At 37.6% G+C, this 27,589-nt stretch overlaps 1 protein-coding gene across 40 annotated transcripts in view; it reads left to right on the forward strand.

Moving 5' to 3' along the window:
• The window catches only part of TTLL5 (tubulin tyrosine ligase like 5), a 279,806-nt gene that overhangs the window by 69,379 nt on the left and 182,838 nt on the right, over window positions 1–27,589 (forward strand). For 33 of the 40 annotated variants that reach the window (XR_004620456.1, XR_004620457.1, XR_004620449.1 and 30 more), the window contains 5 exons: window positions 887–928; window positions 8,313–8,426; window positions 8,713–8,804; window positions 15,537–15,599; window positions 20,880–20,918. Coding sequence is in view for 31 of the 40 variants with exons in the window: in XM_034643121.1 (XP_034499012.1) it covers window positions 887–928; window positions 8,313–8,426; window positions 8,713–8,804; window positions 15,537–15,599; window positions 20,880–20,918 (350 nt within the window). In the remaining 9 variants the exon portion in view is untranslated. The remainder of the gene's footprint in view (window positions 1–886; window positions 929–8,312; window positions 8,427–8,712; window positions 8,805–15,536; window positions 15,600–20,879; window positions 20,919–27,589) is intronic. The other 7 variants (XM_034643097.1, XM_034643118.1, XM_011219070.3 and 4 more) reach the window with 4 other exon arrangements.

A 27,589-nucleotide genomic window follows, 5' to 3' on the forward strand; every position in this document is an offset into this window, starting at 1 on the left:
CCAGTTAAAGAAAAAATACTTTGCAGACCAAACATAACATGTCTTTGAGCTAGATGCAGTCTGTGACCACCTGCTCTAGGATTGTCCCCTGTTAGTATTTGGGTTGCAGTGTGGGACAGGGTGTCCTGGATTTTAAGGGGTACTGTTATCTTGGATTCAAAGGAAAGCCAGGCAGCAAGGTGGTTCTTGATCAGTACATCATCACAGATCAAAGGGTTTTCTTTAATTTTTAATAAGAAAAAGTAGGGGATTATTCCTGGTGTACTAGCAAAGCTGAATTTAGGCCATTACATTCCTTTGCAGATGCTTTCCTGCAGTATCTGTGGCAGGAGCCACAGGATCGTGTGTAAAGGATTGTGAATGTTGCTGTGCAGTTTTCACAGAGTTTCGGCCAAGTTTTACTCTAGGGGTAGCTGTCAATCTTGGTTGAATTGACCCCTTCTCTTAGCCTGCCTCTTAGCCTTTATTGGCCACTCTTTGCAAATTGTAGAGAATCTGTCTGCCATTTGTTTTGCTAACTGGTAGGTCATGGCATGACTTCATCCATAAGCTGCTTATAGGACACTTTTATTTAAAGGCTAAAGAAATTGTAGATTAACTCTGTGTGTTCTGGAACAAATTTATCAGGTGGAGTAGTTGACTTCTGGATATGACAGTAGGATTGTGTGCTCCTGCTGAGAAGACGAAACTGGGGCAGATACACCATAGAAGAAAGTGGTGTGAAGCATAATAAATGCTCTGGTCTTATAAGCACAAAGTGTAGGGCTCTTGCTTTTGTTTTCTGCTAGGAGATCATCTCCTTTGTGAGGTCATAGACGTAGGAGTTGGAAAACCTCGGTATGGTAGGAGAAGATAAGGCTTTATTCCATTTTTCTGTCTTTTGTAGCGTCCAGTGTCTGCACAGTTTCAGTCCTCAGATGCCAAACTGGTAAGTTCTGGATCATTTGGAGACTTCATTCAGATTCTTATTTCCAGCTCCCAAATTGAAAGCCTTTTAGCTTTGCTCTTTCACAGTCTGTGTTTGATGCACTTGCTTTTTGAACTTCAATAACATAGAGTAAGTGAAAATGGATGCACAGAGGTCTTTCCAGATATAGAATACAAGAGCAGAGGCCGCAGGAATTTGTGAATCCTCTTTTTTCCTGGTAGTGATCACGCTGTGAAGGAGACAGTTGGATTTAAATGACAAACAGGATTTAGAGGCATATCTATCGTTTTGACCAGAATATTCCAGGAAGGAAATATAGTTCACAGATACCCTTTCTTTCCTTCAGATGTCTTATGAAAGGTACTATTGTCAGTAGCTTCATATTGGAAACATTTTCGCACGGGGTATTGGGCTGCATTTGATTGTACATATTTCTCATACGTAGTGATTTGCAGTTTTATGCATCTTAGAACCTCAGCCATAATAAGTGTCTGAGATGCTACCTTTAAAAATAAACTCAGAATATTTTATCTCCAGCTCCCAATGAACAGTATTTGTCCTCCTACTGTTCTTGTTAGGTATATTTGAGATTAACTGTCATTTTCTTCTATGAAGATCTTTGTTTTCTTTTAAACATCTTGTTGAAGTGATTGGGTAGCAGTGAGGGTGCTGGTCCTGCTAGTTGATGCTTTGAAATGAGGGCTCTAGATGTTTCAGACGTACGTGTGCCCCTGCAACTAGTAGTTCTTCAGCAAGAAGCTCCAGGGTATTTATTTTGGCCTTTGTACTCTCTCCTACAGTTGGCGGACAGCTTGGGAGCTTGAATTGTAACCCTCGTAGCTACTGTTTTTGACAAAGTGCTTTACATAGTTTATATGAGTCCAAGAAATGAGAAAAAGGTTTGCTGGTTGTCTTGTCTAGTGTTTGGTAAATGGTTAATGAGGTTCCATAATACAGGTTTTCGTGTTTAGTTGGTAGAATTAGAAACTCTGTAACGTTTAGTGTTTTATGTTTAGCAGGTACCTAGGTGTGCTAGCTGTTCTCCGTGGCAAACAAACAGAAAACAAACAACAACAACAAAGCCCCAAAGCTGTTGGCTTCAAAGAGCCTACATTCTGAATACCTTTTAGGGATATCTACTCTTACTTCAGGAGAACCTTAAAAATGCTTAATTCATAATCTTCTGAATTTGATTCCAAAGTAGTGTCTTTGATATGTAATTCTAATCTTAACTTCCCTTCACCCGTTTTAATCTCTTCCATCTGTCTAGCTCCAGTGGCTTGAATGGCTGTAGACTGCAGTTAGTCTGTGGCCGAGCAAGGCCTCTCCCTCACGGTTGTGTAGTTGCACACTGCTCACGTGACACAAAGTCTTTCTAGCTTTATTCAGCCAACTTTATACACATGGAATTCTTTGACTCTTCTTGTTCTTTGCAGTGTTCTACTTGGCCGCCGTCTTTCTGTTAATGAAATGTTCTCAACTCCGTGGTAGTTTTGTCAGAGCTAAGTTAAAAATGAAAACAAGTTCTCTGCTCTGTCCCTGGACACTTCTTCAAGTTTTCTTTTTCTGTTGCTGTCAGATGGTGCAGTCACAGTTCTTTGCCTGTTGTCTGACTCTTCCTTTTTAATCCATTATTTCTTTCTACATTTCTTGCTTCCCTTGAATGCCTGCGGTTCAAATTTCCCACTCATTAGAAATCACTTCTCAGGGTCCCAAGGCAGATGGCATGGTTTTGTGGAAAGCACACAGACTTTAGAGTCAGATAACCCCGGGTTCAGAGTTGCTCTGCCAGTAACTAACTAGCTGTTAGACTTTGGGCAAGTTCCCTTGCGTCTCTGAGGCTCACTACCCACATCTGTGAAATGAAGATAATACATACGTGGAGGTATGGTGCGAAAGAAACAATAAGGCATAGGTAAATATTTGGGATAGTTCTGGACACATAGTTTACCTTGGACACATAGGTCCCCTTCACACTTTTGGGTCCTATTGATTTTCCTTTTACCGATTTGATGGCAGGTATTGGGAGTTGTTTCGATATCTGTGGCCATTCTTTTCACATTTCCTGTCATCTACAAATGCAAATTAATTACTTAGTGTTATCTTTTTATTTATCCATCCTCCTAGACATCAGTGAAGATTCTAAGTGATGCTCAATCAATACCCATTCTGAAAATCACTTCTTAACTTGATTCACTGCTATTTATCCTACATTACATCTTTTAACCCTTTTCAGCTTTTGTTGGTGTGTTTTCTTCATTATATTATGACCCTAAGCCCCAATTAGGGATATAATTAGAATAAAAATTTTATGAAATTTGTATAAATGCTTTTGTAAAACCCAAAGACATTAAATGTATTTGCTCTGTTCCACCTTTTTTTTTTGTAATTTTGTCCTAAAAATAAACATTTTAAAGTGTGTTTTAAAATAAAGCAGTCTCCGTACTTACTCTTCATGAGCTCAGTAAACTCTAAATGTTTACGGATTTTTTTTTCTTTTAATATTTGTTCCATTATTTTGCTAGGGATTCAAGTTAGACATACCAGGCGGTAATCACCAGAAACACACTTATTACATTTTTGAAGATTGGTACCTCAGTTGTTTTTTTCTAATCCTCTGGTACCTCCTCAGTTCTTCATGGTTTTTCAAACATAATTGTAAGTGGTTTTGGTAAGTTTTTGTTTTGTTTTGTTTTGTTTTAAAACCAGTTTCCTTAATAACAAGATGCATGTCTTTCAGACCTGCTGACTTATATTTATTCCAAATCTCCAGATGTTGCATATCTCTTTTTGACTGTAACACAAGTCTACTTACTACTTTTTTTTTTCCCTCCCCTGATTTCAAAGTATACTTCTGGTTATCAATTATATTTAGACCTTCTCCATTAGCCATTTTTTGTTTATTTTCTGCCTAGATTTATTCATTTGTGGTCCATTTTGGTCCTTTGATTTCATTTGATGGCATTAATTAATTTTGCTTTTTAAACTGGATTCTACCTTTTATTTTCTAGGTAACAAGATGCGTCACATACAAATCAAGCTGTTTTTAGTTCATTTGTTTCTAACACAGAATTCCAAACTTTGCAAAACCACATTAGGGCATTTTTGTTCTTCAGATGTGTTCTCTGTCAAACAGGTTTTATTCTTGCCCCTCAGTGATAGTATATTTTATGATCCCTCCCTCACCTTTTTCATAGTCTGTGTTTTGTTCAGTTCTCATTGCTGGTACCTGCCAGCTTTCTTTAAGCTGAGAATCATTTTTCTGACTCAACATCTGTTTTTTACTACTTTTAGTGGAGACAGGTGTTCCCTCATCTCAGTGATTCTCAGTCAGTTCTTCCCTAGTAATAAAGGTTCGATGTGTAAAGGTTTCTTCTCTGCAGATATTTCTAAATCATAAGTTGTACTAATGATAATTTTACATCTCTGATGCATGTTGCATGGCAGAATTCTGACCTAGGCAGTAGTTTGGCAGTTTAAAATCTATCTGAGCACCCAGTAGTTAAAATCCTGTGTCATCTAGACAGAGGCAGTGGTTCTCTCTAAATTCGGAAAAACTTTATTTCCTTAGTGCAGTCAGTCAGTCCCCTGCACTGATATTCATGAGATCAAAACCACAGAATGGCTTGCACTTGGAGTGTTTTGCTCTTGCTTTTGGCAGTCCTGATGGTCTTCCAGTCTCATCCCCCCCCATTTTTTTTTTTTTTTTTTGCTTTGCTTTTAATCTCCAGATATGTCTTCTTGGCGCTCATAAGCATTTCTATCTCCTTTCTTTCTTTTTTCTTTGTTATCCTTTTCCTCTGCCTTTTCTCTCACCTGTGCCTATAATTCAGGCCACATTTCTTAATAGTTTATTTCATTAACAGATGTTGGTAAGATTCAACCAATGGTCTATGACAGTAATGCTCTGTTGTACCTATCGTAGACACATGTCTGTGTAGTCCAGCACAACAGATATTATGCTGATAAAGACAATTCTCTCTAATCTCAAATTTATTGAAAAGCTGAGATTGGCAAAATACTTCTGACTTTCCAGTCTGTTATTTTACAGCAGCTTCCCTGAAGACACAGAAGACCTGGGTGGATTTTGGAGAGGCATTTGAGATACATAGATGTCTGTAGCTACAACTTTTCGTATCTCTCTCCCTCTTAGCCTTTTTAATAGTTTAGTTTGAGGTAAATAGGTGAAGAGATAAAAGGAGTTTCTAGCCATCTTTTTTTCCTCTTGAAGTAGCATTGACCTTTTTCTTCGCAGCCTGGTGCTATTTGTGTCAATAAAAGAGTAAAGCCGTCAGCTTATGGAAGTTCACAGCTAGGGCGTGCACCTAACAAACACCATTACCCCTCAGCCCCTTCCATTTTCAAACCTCCTGAAGACCCCAGCCAGGAGCACCTCCTGAATTCCTCCGTGCCTCACCCGGACAGCCCAGATAGCGCACAAGTAGCTAGGGTTAGAACTGTGGGCTGTGCATAACAAAGGAGTGTTTGTGAACCTGTATGGGAGACAACTTTTTGAAAGTGACTTGGGAGAGAAGACAGGATTTTGGGGATGTCAGTTCAGTGTTTCTAGGAGCAGGTTTAGATTAGTAGAGGAAGGTTGCAACATCACTGTAATCTCCGTCTCTGAAAGCCAGGAATATTGTTCCATCTCAGAGCAATTCCACAAGATGAAAATTAGGTCCTAAAAAAACAAAACAAAACAAAAAGCAAAAAAAGAAAAAGAAAAAGAAAATTACAAAACCAATAATAAAAAAACAGACAAGAAAATGAACAAAAACGAAAGACAAAAAGCAAAAAAAAAAATTTTTTTTTAAACAAAAATTGGGGGTGCCAATTAGATGTTATTCAATAGTGATTTGATCCATGTTCTTGTAAATATGACCACACATTTCTTTCTTTTTTTATTTTTTAGAGATTTATTTATCTTATTTTAATGAAAGGGAGAGCATGAGCACAAGCAGGAGGCGGAGAGGGAGAATCTCAGTGAGACTCTGCATTGAGTGTGGAGCCTGACAGGAGGCTTGATCTCATGACCCTGAGATCGCAACCTGAGCCAAAACCAAGAGACAGATGCTTAATTGACTGTGCCACCCAGACGCCCCAATCATGCATTTCTTGAAACTATTCTAATAGCTAATAACTATTTCCTAAAATATTTTTATTACTGACCTTTAATACAGATTTTACCTTATCAACATTTTAAAGTAAGTTTTTCTATTCTAAAATGCTTAATCTTTATTATATCATTTAAATGAGTGCTTACTTCATATTCTCTCTTACATAATTTCAGAGGACTTTAAGGTCCTCGTAAATAGTGTGAGTGATAAGGCAACTTGACCTTGGATAAGGCACTTGACTGCCAGTAGCTTTCTGATCAGAGCCATGTCATCACATGTGAAATAAAGTATTTTTAGCCAATGATAAGTAGTGTATGAAATGAGAAAAGTCCTTAAAGCATCCAGTTAATATTTTGGCTTTACTAAATTATCACTAAGTAAGCATTCACACTTTAAAAATTGTTTGAAAAGATTATATTACTTACATGATTCCCTTCCTAAATCTTTAAACTTTCCCCTTGATTCTCCTTTCATCCCAACATGTACTGCTTAATGCATTCCCAGAGATTGGAAAGGAATTAAATTTTCCCCCCAAATCCTCTGCAAAGTTTAGTTCTACTAACCATGATTAATCTGTGTGTCAGCACATTCATTCATTTATTTCTTCATCAAATATTTATCGATCTCTTACTCCAAGTACTGTTCTGGGTGCTGAAGATACCACAGGCAAAGCTAAATAAATAAAAGTCGCTGCCTTTACATGTTGCTTGTATCTGCTGATTTCATGGTTTTTCACTATAAAGGCATCTCATGATGGAGTTGCCTATCAGGAAATCTATCTTTTATAACTCCCATGCTAGCTTTGAAGACTAGTATGTATTGGTCTCCCTTGTGTCAAAGGTACAAGCATTCATGATGTGTACAGGTGTGTATTATTAGTCCACCTTGGACTACCATGACCAAGTACCATAGACTTGGTAATTTAAACCACAGAAACTTACTCCTCACAGTTCTGGAGGCTGGGAAGTCCCAAGATCAAGGTGCCAGCAAGGCAGGTTTCATTCTGAGGTCTCTGTTCTTAACTTGTAGATAACTGCCATCTTGCTCTGTGCTCACATGACCTCTCTGTACATGGTTGGGGGGGAGAGAGAGAGAGTACAGGCTCTCTGATGCCTCTTCTTTTAAGGGCATTACTTTCATCAGGCCAGAGTCTCTCATGACCTCCTTTAATCCTGATTACCTCTCAAAAGCCCCATGTCCAAATACCATCAAATTGGGGGTTAGGGCTTCAACATATAAATTTGTGGAGGAACATAAACATTCAGTCTATAACAGTGAGTATTGCTGAGAAGGTCAAAAGCTTTTCCATAGATAGTATATGCAAAGAGAAAAATAAACAGTAGTTCCTGACCACAGGACTACTCTTCTCTCATCAGAGTTAGTTCTAGGAATTTAGAAAGGCAATTTGCATGCACATTTCTTGAGTTATTGCTTATTCTTCCTATTGGCGGATGTATTTGTCTTATCAGTCACTATCTCTTTAAGTAAGTGTGTTCACATGCTTCATACTATCTGACTTCTTTGTTACCTTTATATTTCTTTGCTCATTACCTAAAACTTTTATTCTGGATGACCTTTGTGATTACCATTGAGAAGATTGTGAGGAGTGTGGCCCATTTGACTGCCTCCTTGGAGTGCCCAGGGCAGTCGTCCTTGATCGGGTTTCTTGAAGTCCAGCAGCTACAGTGTTTCTTTTGGTCACAGCTCTTTTCTGTGTCACTGATGACTCTTACCTCAATTTCCACCCTCCCCACACCCAAGTTCTTAAACATCTCATGGCCCAGTTTTCACCTGTGACATAGTAGATTGTTCCTTGGTTTTCTGTTTTATGTCTCATTTCTCCTAAGTCTCCTTCCCCACTGCTAAAAAAGAATATTGTTATTTACTGAAATAAATTCACATTTAATCTTATATGGCATTTATTTTCAGACTTCTTCCATATCTTTGAAAATGTCAAATGTACTCTAAAACCAGGATTAGGAATACGTACTGGATTAGAAAGTCATGTAGACATCTTTTCTTGTTTTTCTGCTTGTTTCCCTCTCAACCCCATAGTGTTTTCCTTCTATTCTGTTTTCTCTTCTTTGAGTCTACTAGCTTTCATTTATTTTCCAGGGTTTCAGGCGAAGAGAGTAATTACAGAAAATGGGCTTTGGATTTGAGCTTATCCATATTAGGAAAGATAATGATGTTGAGGGACTGAATAGAGAGAAATGAAGAAAGTTGATGAAAACATTTTGTTTGTTTCTGTTTTTCCTTCTCCTTAGCGTTCCCGTCCACTGTCTGCCAGTGATGCGGAAATAAAAAACCTTGTGGGCTCAGCTCGAGAGAAGGTGCCGGGGAAGTTAGGTGGTTCTGTGCTCGGTCTGTCAATGGAGGAGGTAAAGATAACTCCATTTCAGGCCTCTGTGGGCTAATAACACAGGGTTCAGTGAAAATTAGTGAGTGATTTATAATGTTCATGACCAACTCATATTTTACATTGAAAAGAGAAAGATTCAATATGGGAGAAACTTGTTCTCAGAAAACAACATTTAAATGGAATTAATTTCTCCCTTCATGCTTCTTTCATATTCATGGGTTGTAACTCTCTTCCTCTGCCCTATAAACACATGGATTGCAGTTTTCAAAATGGGTACTTACTTGATTTTCTCTTTCTCTATATAGATCAAAGTTTTACGGAGAGTGAAGGAAGAAAATGATCGGAGAGGTGGATTTATTCGCATATTCCCTACATCAGAAACATGGGAAATATATGGGTGAGGTGACTACCTTTTTTTTTTTTTTTTAATCTGTGCCTTAGGTCCATAGAGTTAGGTTAATTGTGACACAGTGTTGTCATTGCTTCCCATGTGTGGTGTGAATATTACCCAACCCAATAACTAGAGCATTAACAGTAATTTAATCTACCTGTGCATTAATCTTTTTAAAAAAATCCCCCATCTCCTTTGTAATAGCCCCTTAACCCAGGGTTAGACACTTTTAAAAATTTTATGGTCGTCGTTACCTTGATTTGAAAATAAAGTAAGTTATAATAAGTTATGGTACCGTTTTACATTTTACCAAAAGTGTATGAGAGTTCTAGTTGCTCCTCATCTTTATCAATACTTTGTATTGTCAGGCTTTTTAATATTAGGCATTCTAGTGGGCATGTAGTGTATCTCTCTGGTTTTAATTATTCTTTGATGAATAATGATATTGAGCCTTCATGTGCTATTGGCCATTTATGTATCTTCTTTTTTTCCATTTTAAATTTATGATTTTTATTTTTTTGTTACTGTGTTATATATAAAGGACTCTTGATACAAGTCCTTTCTCAGATATTTATATTAAGAATATTAATATTTTCTCCAGGCCTGTGGGTAGCTTTTTCATTTCTTTTTTTTTTTAAGATTTTATTTATTTATTTGAGAGAGTGTGCATGAGTGGGGGGAAGGGCAGAGGAAAAGGGAGAGGGAGAGGCAGGCTTCCCACTGAGTGCAGAGCCCTATGCAGGACAGGGTTCAATCCCAGGACCCCGAGATCATGACCTGAGCTGAAGTCAGGTGCTTAACCAACTGAGCCACCCAGTTGCCCCAAGCTTTTTCATTTCTATAACGGTGACTTTTAAAGACCAGAAGTTTTAAATTTCAGTGAAGTCCAGTTGACCGGATTTTTAAAAGATGTATGCATTTTGTGTTTCCTGGCTAGGAAATTTTTGCCAACCCCAACGGCATAAAGCTTTTTCTCTTATGTTTTCTTCTGGAAGTTTTACAACTTTGGCTTTTATATTTAGGTCTGGAATAGTATTGATTTAATTTGTGTATATGGTGTGAGGTAAGGGTTGAGGTTCATTTCTTTTCATATGATGTACGTTTATTTCAGCACCATTTGTTGAAATTACCCTCTTGAATTACCTTGGCATCTTTGTTGAAAATTAGTTCAAATATATGTGTGGGTCTATTTCTGGACTTTATTCAATTTCACTAATTAATCTGTCTCGATTACTATAGCTTTATAGTAAGGGTTGAAATTAGATCATGTAAATCTTCCAACTTTTTTAAAGTTATTTTGACTAAAAATAAATAATTTTGACTATTTTGTGTCCTTTGTATTTCCCAAGACATTTTAGAATTTCCTCATCAGTTTCTACACAAAAGCCTCCTGGCTCTTGATAGAGATTACATTGAGTTTATAGATTAGTTTTGGGGCAGTGGACATTTTAACAATATTGAATTTTCCAATCCATGAACATGATACAGGTGTCCGTTTATTTAGCCTATCTTTTTTTGTTGTTTTTTGACTTTTTAAGTTTTTATTTTAATTCCAGTTAACATACAGTGTCGGGGCCCCTGGGTGGCTCAGTTGTTAAGCGTCTGCCTTCGGCTCAGGTCATGATCCCAGCCTCCTGGGATCGAGGCCTGCATGAGGCTCCCTGCTTAGCGGGGAGCCTGCTTCTCCCTCTCCCTCTGCCCTGCTTGTGTTCCCTCTCTCGCTGTCTCTCTGTCAAATAAATAAATAAATAAATAAATAAATAAATAAATAAATAAGATCTTTAAAAACAAACAAACCAAACAAAAACATACAGTGTCATCCTGGTTTTAGGTGTACAATGTAGTGATTTCAACAGTTCCATACACCATCCGGTGTTCATCACGACAAGTGCACTTATTTACGTCTTCCTTTATTTTTCTTAGCAGTGTTTTATAGTTTTCAGTGTAAAGTCTTAAATATGTTTTTTTTTAACCCATCACTTAGTATTTCATGCTTTTGAATGGTATTATAAATGTTATTTTTTAAACAGTTTTACTGAGTTATAAACTGTATATATTTTAAGTGTATAATATGGTAAGTTTTAACATAGGTATATATCTGTGAAACTATCACGAATTCAACATAATGAACATATCCATAACCTCTCAAAGTCTTCTTGTACCCCTGTGTAATTCCTCTCATATGCCCCCCACCCCGCAGCCCTTCCTTGCCTATCCCTGTCCCCAGGCATGATCTGCTTTCTGTTACAAAGGTGAATCTGCATTTCCTAGCATTTAATACAATAGAATTCTACAGGTGGTTCTCTTATTTGTTGGGTCTTTTTTTTTACTTTATTATTATAAAATTATTTTTAGATTCATACATGTTGTATCTTATATCAATGGTTTAATTCCTTTTTATTGTTGAGTAGCATTCTGTTATAGACATATGCCAGAATTTGCTTATCATTCATCTGTTGATGGATATTTTGGTTGTTTCCAGTTTTTCATTATTACAAATAAAGCTTCTTTGAAAGTTTATATACAAATTTTTGTATAGACATGTGCTTTCATTTCTCTTGGGTAAATACCTACTTGTGGAATGACTGGATCATACTGTTGTATGTTTAACTTTTTAAGAAACTGCCACACAGTGGGGTGCCTGGGTGGCTCAGTTGGTTAAGCATCTGCCTTCGGCTCAGGTCATGATCCCAGGGTCCTGGGATTGAGCCCTGCATCGGGCTCCCTGCACGGTGGAGAGTCTGCTTCTCCCTCTCCTGCTCCTCCCTGCTTGTGTTCCCTCTCTCCCTGTCTCCCTCTGTCAAATAAATAAATAAAATCTTTATTAAAAAAAAAAAAGAAACTGCCACACTGTTTTCTAGAGTGGTTGTACATTTTACATTCCCATAAGTGTACGAGACTTCCAGTTCCTCCACATTCTCGCTAACAGTCGGTATGGTCAGTTGAATTTTAGCTCCTTAGGAGGTGTGTAGTGATAGCACATATGATTTCATTTGCATTTCCCTAATGACTAATGTTGAGCATCTTTTCATGTGCTTATTTGCTGTTTGTATGTCTTTGATGATAAATATTTTGCCCATTTTTAAATGAGGTTATTTGTTTTCTTAAGATTAAGTTGTGAGAGTTCTTTGTATATTCTGGATATTCCCTTTTTCTTAGCACTTGCAAAATGTTGTTCCATTATCTTTTGGCTTGCATTTTTGTGACAAGAAGCATGCGGTAATTCTTATTTTTGTTTTTTTGTGCATGATGTGTCTTTTTTTCCCTCAGCCTGCTTTTAAGATTATTTCTTTATGACTCATTTTCAACAGTTTGTTTATTGTATATATGCCTTGGTGTCATTTTTTTCATGTTTCTTCTACTTGGGATTTGTTGAGCTTCTTGGTCTGTGGGCTTATAGTTTTCATCAAATTTGGAAAACTTTTGGCCATTATTTCTTCACATATTTTTTTCTATTTCCTTCCTCTCCTTTCTCCTTTTGGGACTCTGGTTACATGTTAATTGGTTGATACTATACTATAAGTCTGGCTCTGCCAGTTTTTTTTAGACTCTTTTTCTTTCTTTATTTTGGATGGTTTTCTGTTTCTCTGTTTCTAAATTCATTCATCTTTTTGTCTACAGTGTCAAATCTTTTATTAATTCCATCCAGTGAAATGTTCATTTCAGTTATTTTATTTTTAACTTTAGAATGCCACTGTTTCTCTTTGTATCTTCTTTTTGTTTTTTTTCCCATTATTTTCATGAGTTTTTAGATTCTTGTGCATATATTATAATATTTATAGTGGCTGTTTTAAAATCTTTGTTATTCTGTTATCTGTCATTTCTGAGTCTCTTTCTATGAACTGATTTTCCTATTGTTTCCATTTTATTTCTTCACATGTACAGTGATTCTTAAAAATTGGATGCTGGACATATAAATGTATTGTTAAGTGGGTTTTATTGCCTTTAAATGCTTTTAAAGGTTTTTTAGGTCTGATAGTTAAGTTACTTGTAGATCAGTTTAATCTTTTTCAGGCTTATTAAAAAACATTTTTAAAAATTTCAGTTTAATTAACATATAGTGTTATATAGTTTCAGGTGTATAATGTAGTGATTCATCAGTTCTACACATTACTCAGTTCATTTAAAAACATTTTTCTGATTTGTCGAGGATAGCTTTTTGTTTAGATCTAGGAAAGTTTTACTATTAAAGACTCTTTGGAGATGTCTGTTAAGTGAGCCCCATATTCAAGGAGATTTCTCCATTCTGGCTGGTGGGAACCAATCAATTTGTAGCTCTGGATGAATTGTGGAAAGTACTCAACTTATACTTTCTCCTTAATGTTCTTTACCTTGTCACTTGCTCTTTGCCCAGCCTTGTGGACTTTTACCCCTGTGCCCAAGGAGATTTGTGTTCACCCAAAGACTCAGAGTCTCTTGTGATGCTTTTTCTTTTATTACAATAAGGTTGAGAGTCTCTGTACTTATTTATAGTTAACACATTTCTCTTCCGCTGGTGATTGGCTTTGATGTATTGGGATATTAGTGATTCTAAGTATAGAGCTAGAACTTAGGAGAATAAAAGAAAGTATCCATTTTGTGTTTGTTTTGTTTCGAAAACCCAGCTGTTCATAGAGAAATCTTCCTTTCATCTTACAAAATATTCTGTCAGTGTAATTATAACTTACAAAGACCTAAGGAACAACAGAAAGATATTGCTTGGGTTTTCTTTTGATATGTTTTTAAAGAATTTAAATATTTGCAGTTCCTAGAAACATATCTTCTAATTAATGAAAGTAGAAACCTCTACTCTTGAGTATTTCAAGAGGTAGGACCTTAATTTAAGTGCCTTTTCTAAGGAACCAATTACAGGTAATGTTGGGGTCTCTTACAGAGTCCAATAATGATTGGTTTGGTTTTACTGGTTTGGTTCTGAACCAATGGAAATAAGACAAAGACTAAGAGAGATGGAGGCCAAAATAACTCCTTTACTGATAAAGTTTAGGTTGGGAAACTAGATTATATCTGTCTACAAGCAAACACACTTTTTGTTGAACTTCTGATATAGATAGATTTACATGCCCATTTGTAGGCAAGGTTAGACTGGGCTGTGTGGGAGGAGCACCTGACCCTATGGGACCAGCAGAGGATATGTACCTCGTAAGGGGCGATTGTCTCCCAGCAGAAAAATGGGAGCTGCTCATTGACACATTTCTGTTTATTCTTCCTAAATTACCAATCTGGTAAGTCATTCTACCTCTCCTGGGTCTCTGAGAAAAGAGGCAGAGTAAGGCCAAGAATATTAAACGAATTGAGCTGTCTTCATGTAGAGTGGGGAAGATGTATTTATCTACAGATGAATATGCCTTTTTACTAATATATATTTATTGAGTATCAGCCAGGTGTCTAGCACTATGCTTGGTGCTTTGGAGTATAAAACCAATATTAGATGGGATCCCTGGCATTGGAGAGGTAACAGTGGGATTATGGAGAAATTATGTATACATATAATAAAAATAGCTCATTTGTATGGCCCTTTGTCATTATAATGTACTTCATGCACATCATTGGTATTCCCATTTGAGTGATACAGAAAGTAAGGCTCTATAATGTGACTTGTCCATGATCACACAGGGGGATTTGGTTCAGGTTTTCTGATTCTAGATCTGACTTTTTTCTTGCTGTATCATGCTGCTTTCTTTCTTTTTTTTTTTTTTTTAAAGATTTTATTTATTTATTTTGACAGAGATAGAGAGCCAGCGAGAGAGGGAACACAAGCAGGGGGAGTGGGAGAGGAAGAAGCAGGCTCATAGCAGAGGAGCCTGATGTGGGGCTCGATCCCATAACGCCGGGATCACGCCCTGAGCCGAAGGCAGACGCTTAACCGCTGTGCCACCCAGGCGCCCCCATGCTGCTTTCTAAGAAGAAAAATTTTCCTCTGTGAGACAGCGTATGACAGGTCCCTCCTCAGGCATACAGTGAAGGCTAAGGGAGTTCAGACAAAGGCACTTCTGTAGTCCAGCAGCAGTCCTTCAGGGGAGGCTTTGTGCAACAGACTGGACTTGAACTGCTTCTTGAAAGGTAGATCGTGGATAAGTGGAGAGGGTGTGAGAGGTGTCCAGACCATGGCAAAGGGATCATTGGGAAGTGTGGTGTGAGAGGATATTAAGGGAGCTTGTTTGGCTGTACAGCAGGATCAGTGTTGAGGAACCGTCTGGAGAAAGTGTGAAGGAATTGGTTATGTAGTTTATCCAACTTTTAAAAGCTTCGAAGAGAAAGAGTATGCCTCCTGCAGTAAGCATCAAGGAGCCACTGAAAGCTCTTGAGAAATAACACGATTGAATCCATCTTCTGTCTACATTTTCACACCCCTTATGCATCTCTCCATTCCCAGCTTCATTTGATCTCTCTCTTAGTTATATATGATTTTTGGTGGTGGCTTTGTTTTGACCTTATTTTCTGAATTTAGTGTGTCACTCTTTATTAATCCAAGAAATCCCGTCATTTCTTTCTTTTTACTTTCTCAATTAACTCCTCCATTTATCCTTTTCATTTTATTGTATCTGCTGCTGCTATGGTATTTTATAATTTTAATTTAAGCAACTTTCTCTTCCTTTACAGCTTTAGAGAACCATACATTTCTTTAGAAACTGTATATAAGTAACCTGTCCCTTCTGTGCTTGATTCATGGCTTTATTTCCATATTTTTTCCCTTCAACCAAACTTAAGAAATAGCCAGTTTCGTTCTTTGTCTTTCAGGTCCTACCTTGAACACAAGACCTCCATGAACTATATGCTGGCAACACGTCTCTTTCAGGACAGGTGGGGATTTGCTGATCTTGTAAATTTGCTAATCTTATAAGATCACTAGATCACGTGATAAGGAGAAAGTACATACAAAAGAAGGAAAAAAGCTTTATAAAAAAAAAAAAAGTATTTTGTAAAATCTCTCCTAAAAAGGGCCTTGCAGAAAACACAATATCATACCTCATTGTTCCAGAATTCATTAACTCGTAGCACTTTGTACTGTTTCCAGAGGCCATAAATTAAACCATTACAATCTTTAAACAATCTTAACAAATGCTCTGAACTTTATTCTTCTTCTTCTTTTTTTTTCTTTTAAGATTTTATTTATTTATTTGACAGAGATAGAGACAGCCAGCGAGAGAGGGAACACAAGCAGGGGGAGTGGGAGAGGAAGAAGCAGGCTCATAGTTGGAAGAGCCTGACGTGGGGCTCGATCCCAGACCGCCGGGATCACGCCCTGAGCTGAAGGCAGACGCTTAACCGCTGTGCCACCCAGGCGCCCCGGAACTTTATTCTTCTTAAAGGAAGACCCGTACTCTGTGCCTTTTTACGTTAGAATTTTAACGGACATGATCATCTGTTTTTCTAGACTAGAAGAGATGAGAAGGATCAGATTAGGAAAGGTAGAGCAGGGCGGTGATTCACAAAATAAATATACCAGGAGTTGTAAAAAATGACAACTGATAACCTCAATACAAAGGAAGATAGGATAGAATGATGGAAAATGGACATTGAAATTCAAATAGCACAGCAGTCAGGCACTACTTAGTGCCACATACTTTTGTTGCCCCTAAGACATGATTGTCTTGCAGGACAGCTTAGTAATTGACTATCAAAAGAAGGAACCTTGGTTACTTAGAGAAATTTATGTTATTTTCAGGGTATATGTGCTTTTTCACAGGATGCTGAAAACAGATACCCAGATTTTAGCCATTTCTTAAAATTTCATGATCTATTATCAGGAAATATATGGGATTTGACATTTCCTCCTTAAATTTGTGGTTATTACCATTGATGGAGTGATTACACTGCTTAGCTTCTAATGAAAGAGACCTTCAGATTCACTTAGAAGACATAGAAGCTCAGTTCTCCCTGTATAACCTGTTTTTTTCTCTCCTCCCCCACCATCCTAGAACCTTTTACAAGGCTCCTTTATCTATAGAGTTCAGGTATTTTACCAAGATGTGTTCTAGTGTGGTACTTTCATTATTTTGATTTTGCTGTGGGTGAGTCATTTCACTCGGAAGATTTAAGTCCTCCGTCTGTGGGAAATAGTCCCCTCATCCTCCGCTTCCTCTCCTTGTGGAACTTCTGTTAGATGAATTTTGGATCTTTTGCTATATACTCCATGGTTTTTTGGGTTTTGTTTTTGTTTTTTTGGGTGTTTTGGGGTGTTTTTGGGTTTTTTTTGTTTTTTTGTTTTTTTGCCTTTTTTCTCATTCTTTTGATCATATGGTTTCTTAGCTTTAAATTCTGGGAGGTTTCTTGAACTTTTTCTTCTAAAATTTTAAGTTGATCTGCAGCTCTAGCTATTTTGTTATTCAGTACCAGACAGGAGAGAGTTGTTCAATTTACCTTTTAAACTTTGGCAAGTATGATTTTTGAATCATATTTTTGATTTATGACTAGTTTTTAGAGTACATGGCTGTAATATTAAAATGGTTCTGGTACCATTTCCAGTGTGGTAGGCGGGTTCCCCCACAGCACCAAGCAATTTCCCCTGTTCACATCTGAGAATTCAACTCAGTTCTGGCACTGTCTGCCCAGAGATTAACATCAGATTGTGCAATATAAGGGTTCAGTCCTACAAGACTGTGTCATCCCCCACTTCCTCCGCCTTTGCCTGACTTTGGACACCAGTCGCAAGGCCAGGTTGTCACCTGTGCTGCTGACTGACTGGCCACAGATTGGGGTTTCAAACACCTGCTCCTTGGCCTTTAATTCGGACCCAGTTGCAAGTCCAGGTTGTTACCTGTACTTCTGACCCACCAGCCAAAAATCAGAGATTCCTACAACTCTCTCCTTTCTTCCATTTGATTAATTTGCTAGAGTGGCTCACAGAACTCCAAGAAGTGTTTTGCTTATTAGATCACTGGTTTATTATAAAAGGATATAATTCAGGAATGGCCAGATGGAAGAGACGCATAGGGCAAGGTATAGGGAAAGGGTGCAGAGCTTCCATGCCCTCTCCAGGTGTGCCAGCTCCTCCAGATCTCCACGTGTGCACCAGCCTGGATGTTCTCCTTTTGCATTTTTATGAAAGCATCATTACATAGGCATGATTGATTAAATCATTGACCATTGGTGATTGAACTCCTGTCTCCAGGCCCTTTCCCCTTCCTAGAGGTCAGCAAGATGGGACTGGAAATTCTAACCCTTTGATCACATGGTTGGTTCTTCTGGTGACCAGCCCTCATCGTGACGTTGATCCAGGGCATTCCCAAAGTCATCACAGTGGCATAACCAAAGGCACCTTTACCATGCTCATCATTTCAGAAGTTCCAGAGGTTTTAGGTACTCTATGCCAGAGATGGGGATGAAGACCAAATACATATTTCTTTAAATTCTTTTTTTTTTAGATGTATTTAATTAGACAGTGTGCATGGAAGGGAGGGGCAGGGAAGGGAGAGAGAGAATCTCAAGCAGACTCCCTGATTAGCATGGAGCCCAACTCGTGACTCAGTGTCACGACCCTGAGATCATGACCTGAGCCGAAATCAAGAGTCAGATGCTCAACCGACTGAGCCACCCAGGGTGCCCCCAAATATATATTTCTTGATATAAATCACAATATCATAAATATTTTTTCACATCTCTTTGACTATTTTAGTTTGTTGAAAGTTCCTTTGTGTTTTTTTGCTTTATATTTAATTCTTCTATATTAGTTCTGTTCATTCATCTCATTCTTTCTGGTTTATGCTGGTATATTTCCTCATATATTTGGTGATCTTTGATTGTCCAGTTGTTTTTATAAATAATGGACCATTGGCTGAGGATAGGTTGCATGATTTTCCTCACAGGTGGTATCAGTCTGGACTGACGTGGAGTCTATGTTTGAGCCTCAGTCTTTCCATCCTTGGGCTTCTCATGAGGGAGAAGGAAGTGGAGCAGGCAGTTGGGAAACCATCACCAAAATGAGAAAGCATCTTCTAGGGGAAGCATAACAATAACGAGATTTGAGATGTAGTAATGTATGTGTTTCTTTATTAACAATTCAATAAACAAGACCACCAGTGGGTCTGATAATCACCATAATTTCAAAAGTATGGTACATGTTGCAATATTTTGAGATACCTGCAACATCTCTAAAGTAATATGAAAAAAGATGTATTGTTTTTTTATTTTTGGGGGAGGTTTCGGTGATAAGATCATATGAACACTGCTGCTGATGGTTTCTGACATGTATATGAAGGAAATGCTAAATTTCAGTCGGAGGATTAATTTAGGCTAATCTCTACTTTTTCACATCTACCCATGGCCAGTCTCGCCATGTCAACTGGCTCCTCCATGCCTCCTCCTTCCATACTTGCCGTCCCGTGGAATGGCCTTCACTCCATCCCTAAATTCTGCTAGTTGTGTCCTCATCCTCTTACCCAGACTAGGAGGAGGGTCTGCCAGTCCTGCCAGTCCCTCAGCCTGATTCACATTCCCACGTTGTGTTATAATTGCCTGTTTACTTACTAGCCTGTCTACTTTATAAGTCGGCTTTTGAGAGCAGTGCTTTGTTATGTTCGTCTTTGTCTTTGTCAGTATCTAGAGTGCACCACATGGTAGGCACAAACACGCAAACTTGCGCTGAAAAAATGAAATTGTATTTGTTGCAAGCCCGAACATCTTCCGGTTTGTTCTCTTCAAACTGAGCTGATGTTTTTCCTCTTGAAAATCCTGCTGTATTATTGTCAGAGTTACTTTCAAACTCATTTCCTAATTATTTCTTTTTGGTTAATTTTGTCTCCCTTTCTTGCCCTTCCCCCCCCCCCCTCCACTGGCCACCCTGTCTGGCAAACAGTATCTAACCTGCTGTCTTATAGTACGATGGTAGTTTTAACCCTGGCTGCAGATTAGCAACACCTGCGGGTTTTATAAACCCTGCTGATGCTCTGGCCCCAGCCCTTCCTAAAAGCTGCCTAGGTGATTGTAATATGAAACCACGATTGCATATTACTGGAATAAACTGTTTTCTGATGAAAAAGTTAAAATCATCTTGAGGTTTTCTGATGATAAGGAGACAATATCAGGACATTGGCATGAAAAGAAGACACGGGAGGGGAAAGACCAAACATTTTGGTGAAGACCTACTTTTCACTTGATTTTCTGTAAATGGAAAATCTTGACATTGATTGCATCTGTCTCCTTTTATAACATTTTTGGAATTTTTAGATAGTAAATTTTAAATGATAAAGTTTTAAGATGAACGGATTAAAATGATCCAGGGGTTAGGTAAGAGGTGTGTGGTTATAAAAGGATGACACAGGGGATCCTGTGGTCACGGAATTGTTCAGTATCTTATCTTTGGTGATGTATACATGAATCTACACAGTGATAAAATTGTACTGAGTTAAATATACACATTCACACATGAGTACAAGTAAAACTGAGGAACTTAAAAAGAGTGTATATGTTAAATGAAAGCAAATTGAATGAGGAGAGAATGTTTTAAAAGAAAAACAAAAGTTAATTGAAACATAAATGGCTTTCACATGCTGTGGTGAGAGCCCAGCTCTAGTTCAGATACTATAGAGAGCATTTTTTTCTTAATTGTGAAAAATTGATTTCTCCTGAGCATCCTTTTTGAACCCCATGAGAATTGAGATTGGTTTCCTTTACTAATACATAATACAGTTCAGTGAAAGTATAAAGAAGAGCACTGGAGTCTGAGACCTAACCTCAGGGTTCATATTTGAACCCACGAAGCTCCAGCCTTGGACATGTCACAAAATGATCTTATCCTACCCTCACCCCCCACTTTTTTTTAATAAACGGGACTAATAGTAACCTTCTTCACGTGGTGATTGTGAAGAATAAGTGTGATTTGATATGTGACTATACAAATGCAAGTAATTGGTACATTTCTTTTCTAGAATTCATTTGTCCTTTCCCTTTTGTTTTTTTGCTGCTCTTCCCCCATGCTTATGGGACTCTGTTCCTTTCTCAATATATCTCTCTGCTTCTCCCCAAAGAAGCCTTCCCTGGCATAATTCCATGTTATCTCAGGAGTGTGTGTGTGCACGTGTGAAGTCAGGGAGAGAATATCTAAACAGTCCTCTAACCCAGTTGTCCTTTCTACTTCTGTAGGGGAAACCCAAGAAGAAGCTTATTGACAGGAAGAACACGGTAACTGATTTTTAAAAGTTGACAAATTCTTCCCATGCGCACAATGTGTGACCACGCAGGGGCTAAGCATGATATTATACGTAACCATTTTTGGTTTGGCTCAGCTTGAATAGTAACATTAAAAATGTTTCTATTCAAACACTATTCTGAGGCAACTGTTTAGAAACTAAGTTTGGGATTTACTTTTATAACTCCAGGTATAGCATTTGAAATAATAATAATAATAGTGTTCTTGTTTGGCTATGCGAGAGACACCAAAGTATAAATGAGATTTCAAAAGTGTTAGAGCCATATTAGAGTCAAATAAGTGGTTATGGTTGGCCTTGATATACTCGGGGCATGTAACTCTGCGCCTTATGGGACCGAGCAGAACTGCTTCCAGTCTGCCACAGAACTGAAAGTATGCAGAACACCTGTGGCTCTTCATTCTGGTGGAGGAAAGGTCTTAGAGGAAGGTCTGGGATGGCCTTGCCCAACCAAAGACGACAACCGTAACAAAAACTCTCAAATCTAAGCATACACCCGCCTGGTTTGAGACCTTACATGCATCCCCTTTGTGCTGTGCTGCTTTATTTATTTTTTTTTTTTTAAAGATTTTATTTATTTATTTGGCAGAGATAGAGACAGCTAGCGAGAGAGGGAACACAAGCAGGGGGAGTGGGAGAGAAAGAAGCAGGCTCACAGCAGAGGAGCCTGATGTGGGGCTCGAACCCATAACGCTGGGATCACGCCCTGAGCCGAAGGCAGACGCTTAACCCGCTGTGCCACCCAGGCGCCCCTGTGCTGCTTTAGAAATCAAATGGCAACAAGAAGAAAGAGACATCCTATATCTAGCTTTCAGTTTTACATTTAAGGATTGATGAGGATACACCTGGTTTCTCATCAAACCCCCTTGAACCCCATAAATCTAATTTTGTTTAAAGAAGGAGAACGTGTGATTGCCATTTAATTAAGGGAAAACTGGGAGAAGTCAAGTTTGTAACTTGCTTCCAAATGAAAGCCACAGTTAATTTATAAGTTTCCTCCAGTTTTTAGTCAAAGAATATGCTTCCTAGAGTCTATTGCTATCAATTTGGCAATTAGAAAAAGATGAAACAAAAGAAAAAAATCTTAATAAGACTATTTAAAAGTCAGTGGGTTCTGGCCTTTCTTCGTTTTTGGCATTCATTTTATATTACCATCAGGAGTTTTTTGGTGGCATAGAGGTATAAGCAAATGAAAGCTGGCATATGGCAGACATATGTCAGACCATGTGCTGTTGCATGAAATACATCTTAATACATTTAAAAAGATTAAAATCATAAACAGCATGGTCTTTGACCACAGTGGAATTAGAAAGTGGTAACAATAGAAAAATCTCCAAATATTTGGAAATTCACACATTGCAAAATAATCCATGGATCAAGGAAGAAATTATGAGGGAAATTGGAAAGTATTTTAAATTGAATAATAATAAAAGTGTAACATTAAAATGTGTGGGATGCAGCTAAAGGAGTATTTTGGGAGAAATTTATAGCTTTTTAAATGCTTATATTAGAAAACAGAGGATTAAATAACTGATCTAATGTTCCATTTTATGAAACTAGATAAAGAAGAGTAACCCAATGTAAGTAGAAGAATGGAAATAATAAAGGGTAGGAATCAAATAAAAGACAAACAGTAAAGAAAACCAGTAAAGTCTAAAATTGTTCACTGATAAGGTAGCAGAATTGATAAACTCTTACATCAACTGATCTAGTGAATAAAAGAACACTAATTACCAGTATCAGATAGGAAAGAGGGAAATAATTTACAGACCATACAGACATAAAAAGGACGCTAAGGGAATATTATTAACAACCCTATTCCACTACTTTGACAATCCAGATGAAATGTCTGAATTCCTTGGGAGGGAATACTTAGCAAAACTGACACAAGCTGAAATAGAAATTTTGAATAGCCCTGTATCAATTCAGAATATTGAATTTGTAATCAAATATCTTTGACAAAGAAAATTCCAGGCCCAATAGTTTCAGTGATAATTTCTCTCAAGCATTTGAGAAGGAACAGCACCAATCTTACATGAACTCTTTAAAAAATATAGGTAGGGACACTTCCCAATTCATTTTATGACGTTAGCAATAACTATGACATCAAAACCTGAAAAAGACATTTTTAAAAAGAAGAAAATTACAGGCTAATATCTTCATGGACACAGACACAAAATTTCCTCAAAGAATATTAGCAAATTGAATTCAAATATAAAGAAAAAGGGCAATATATATGACTAAGTGAGACTTTTCCTAGTAGTACAAAGTTGATTTACCATTTGCAAATTAGTCTGTATAATTCACCATATATAAAGGAGAAAAACTAGGTGATCATTTTATTAGATGCAAAAAGCATCTGATATAATTCACGTTTATGAGAAAAACTCTTAGCAAATCAGGAATGGAAGGGAATTTCTTCACCTGGTAAAGGCCTTCTATGAAAATCTATTGCTAATATCATACTTAGTGGCAAAATATTGAAGGTGTCCCTCTGTATTAGTAATATGGCAAGATGTCCACTTTTGCCTTTTGTATTCACTTTATACTAGAGGTCATCCCAAGCTGTACAATAAATGAAGGGGTGGGGAGTCGGGGAGAAAAGGCATACAGATTGGAAAGGAAGAAACCAGATGACTTTAGTCTTAGATGACATGGTCTGATTAATAGGAAATCCTAAAGCCTCTACAGAATAACTACAAGAACATATAGTGCACTTAGCAAGGATATATGGTCAGTATACTAACATCTATGGCATTTTAATATGCTAGCAGTAAATAATTTAAAAATGAAATTTAAAATTTTGTTTATGGTAGCATTTGAAAATATGAAATTCTCAGGGATAAATTTTGCAAACTATGTTCAATACCTGTACAGTAAAAGCTTACTAAATATTACTGGAAGAAAGGAAAGAAGCCCTAAATAAGTGGGGAGATAAGTGATGTGCATGGATTAGAAGACTTAATATTGCAAAAAAAGTTCATTCTCTCCAAATTGATCTAAATATCTGATGCAGTCCCAATCATTATTCCAGTAGATTTTTTTTGTAGAAATTGACTATATTTTTTCATCACCAGCAGAAATTGACTTAAAAAATTTTTTTTTAATGTGGAAATACAAAGGACTTAGAATATCCAAAGTAATCTTGAAAAAGACTTAGGGTACCTGACTTAAAGAAATACTATCATGTTATAGTAAGCAAAATTGTGGCAAGTTGATCAGTGGAACAAAATAAAGAGTCCAGAATAGGCCTATATTTATATGGTGTTTTGACTTTAATCAAAGGGCCCAAAGTCCTATGGGGAAAGGAAACTTTTTTTTTAAGAGATGATTTTATTCAGGCTATTGCAATAGCAGAAATGTTCATTGTTTTGTTTTGTTTTGTTTTGTTTTGCTTTTTGGGCTTTTGTTTTGTTTTTTTAGAGAGAGAGAGAGTTGGGGCAGGGGAGGGGCAGAGGGAGAGAGAATCTTAAGCAGGCTCAACACCCAGCATGGAGCCCAACACAGGGCTCAATCTCATGACCCTGAGATCAGGACCTGAGCCAAAATCAAGAGGCAGAGGCTCAACTGACTGAGCCACCCAGGCGCCCTGAAAGGAAATTCTTTTTAACAAATAGGGCTGGAACTGGATCTTGTGCTTTTAAAAATGAACCTCAACCCCTATCTCCCAGAAAAATTAGAGATGATTCATAGTCATAAACATAAAAGCTATTACTATAAAACTTCTTGAGGAAAATCTAGGAAAATATCTTTGTGATTTTGGGCTTGGCAAAAGTTTTTAGACATGACGCGGAAAGCAATACCCAAAAAGGAAAAAATGATAAGCTAGATTTCCTCAAAATTAAAAACTTTTGCTTATCATTGCATACTGTTAGAAAAGCGACTAGGCAAGCCATAGACTGGGTGAAGATACTCATCAAACAAAGGCCCGGTATCTAGGAAACATAATGAGCTCCTCAGCTGAAGAATTAGAAGACATTTGGTCAACCCTTTTACAAACGGGTGAAATATTGGAACAGACACCGCCAAAAGAAGGTGTGGGAGTAGCCGAAACGCTCTTGAACATGTGCTTAACAACATTAGTTATCAGAGAATTGCAAATTAAAATCATGAAATACCACTAAACATCCAGCAGAATGGCTAAAATTATATCATCATGTTGTCCACTTCAAATGCCGTATGATTTTATTTGTCAGTTATAGCTCAGTAAAGCTGGGGAAAAGCCGAAGTGAGTGACAGCATCAAATGGTGAGGTTGTGGAGCTAATGGAACTCTGATAAGTTGTCATTGGCAGCATAACCTTGTACAAGCACTTGAGAAGGAGTCTGCCAGTTTGTTAGCCTAGAAAGCTCCACGCTGAGATCTTTACCCAGAAGGAATGAAAAACATAACCACAAAACGACTTGTACAAAAGTGTTCATAGCAGCTTTATTCATAATCCCAAACTGAAAACAACTTAGGGGGTCCAATACCCGGAAAGTAGGTAAACTGTGGATTATTCATAGAGTGGACTAATCCTCAGCAATAAAAAGGCATAAATATGGATACACACAACATGAATGAATCTCAGAAACATGCAGAATGAAAGGAGACTTACACACAAGAGTTTATACTGTGTAATTCCATTTTTATGAAGTTCTAGAACAGGCAAACTTAATAAGTGATGAAGAAATTTAAGACCGTGGTCTATTTAGGAGTGTGAGGGAGGGATTGACTGGGAAGGGACATGAGAACTTTCTGAGGGGTAGTAACATTAGAGTTCATGTTATATATAGTTCTAGGCGTTTGTCAGAACTCATCAGTGGGCATTTAATATTTGGATATTTCACTGTATATAGTGGTTAGCTCACCAAAAAACAAACAAAACAAAAACAAAACACCAAAAGCCCTGTAAAACAAATACTGAACTCTAGTGACTTAACGATATGCATGTTAAAGCATTTAGAAGTAAAGTGCACTGACCTCTCTGTGTAACTTTGGAATGCTTTAAAAATTAGATGGATTGATGGATGAATAGAAGAAGGGATGGTTGGATATATGTGCTGAAACAAATATAGCAATATATTCATTGCAGAAACTAGGGTGTGGGTACTCCAAGAATTGTACAATTCTTAAAACTTTTCTGTTTGTGTAAATACTTTCATAATAAAATGTTGGAAAAATAAAATGAGGTAGGTGTAGCTAAAAGGTATTGCAACTTATTTATAGGGAATTCAGTTGTTTATCCAAAAATATTCATGATATGTCAGCTGTGTGCTGGGCAGTCTCATGGGCATCTCTGATCCAGTGGTCAACAAGACAAGTATAGTCCTTACCCTCATAGAACCATAATTCTGTTTATCAGAAGAGTTTATCACGCTTTCTCCATCATTCCCTACCTCCATCCCTTGTACTACTTAGAATTTATTGCTCTAGTCATGGTTTCTTAGTTCACAATTGTTAAAGTGTTAGAGCTGCATCATTTTCTTTATTATTTAATTGGCTAGAAATCTTTTCACAACTGTGTTTGTTGGGGGCGTGCAGTGTTTGTTGGGACGATGGTAAGCTGGATTTGAACTATTTTTAAAGTTTATTAATTTGCTTCTGGTTTCTGCCCCCATGTGTCAGGACCTATTCTTGGCGGAGTTTCCTGCTCTAGAGAGAAAGTTTCTAGATTTACTGTCCAGTTTATCCACTCAGAAATCCCTAAAACTCCTACATAGACCAAAAGACACAGCCTTTCCATTATTGTCAAAGACTGAAAACTCCCAGAGAAATGAGGATGATTCCTTGACCTCAAAGGGAATACACTTTGAGTTCTAGGGAGTTCAGTTCTCTGAGAGAATTCAGAGCCAACCAGTTAGATCTTAAGTTCTGAGTATACAGAGTCAGCTGCCTGCTTTCAGACACTGACATGGATACTTCTTTTCTGATCCAATGACCAAGATCCTGCTCTCTCTTTGCTGACCTAGTTACCTCTGCCTGTGCGGTACTTTGCCTGGTCCTTGTTTGGATTGGGCCTGATACCAGTCACTTCCCTAACTTATGATTTATCTTACTTTAATGCCTAATGTAGCTGCTGCCATCCCCTTCCCATCCCATTTCCCATTCATGACCTGATTGAACTTGGCTTTGTCCAACATCTGATGCCTTCCCTTGTCTGTGCCTCTGACTCTAACTCTTGACCTGTACTCAACATCTGGAGAGGTCCTACCACCTCTGCCCACCTCCCCATGTAACTAAGTAGACTCTAAGAGAGGAGTTCCTCTTGTTGGAATGCTTGAGGCTCAAGGCCTTGGTAACTTTCCTAAGACACTTCCTGCGCAAGTCTTAGCTCTGTGCTACCATATTCACAGGTATCAGCCATTCCTCCCCTTGTCTGAACCTCCTTATTTATTAAATATTTATACATTAGATATTGCATTTATTGAACATTGTATACATTAGAAGAATATTTGTGTAAGTCTGAGTAAATTATAATGAGTAACAATAAAACAAACACCTCTAGCCACCACCCAGCTTAAGAATTAAAGTGATACCAGTGTCTCCCAGTCCTCCCTAGGTATAAGGGATCAGATAGCACTTTATGGGCTCTGCAGTAAATAGCCAGTATGCCTAGATACTTAAAAACACTCAAACACTGTCTTCAGATATATTTTTGTTCAG

Source organism: Ailuropoda melanoleuca, chromosome 14 (genome assembly GCF_002007445.2).
Source record: "Ailuropoda melanoleuca isolate Jingjing chromosome 14, ASM200744v2, whole genome shotgun sequence".
In the NCBI taxonomy this organism is placed as follows: domain Eukaryota; kingdom Metazoa; phylum Chordata; class Mammalia; order Carnivora; family Ursidae; genus Ailuropoda; species Ailuropoda melanoleuca.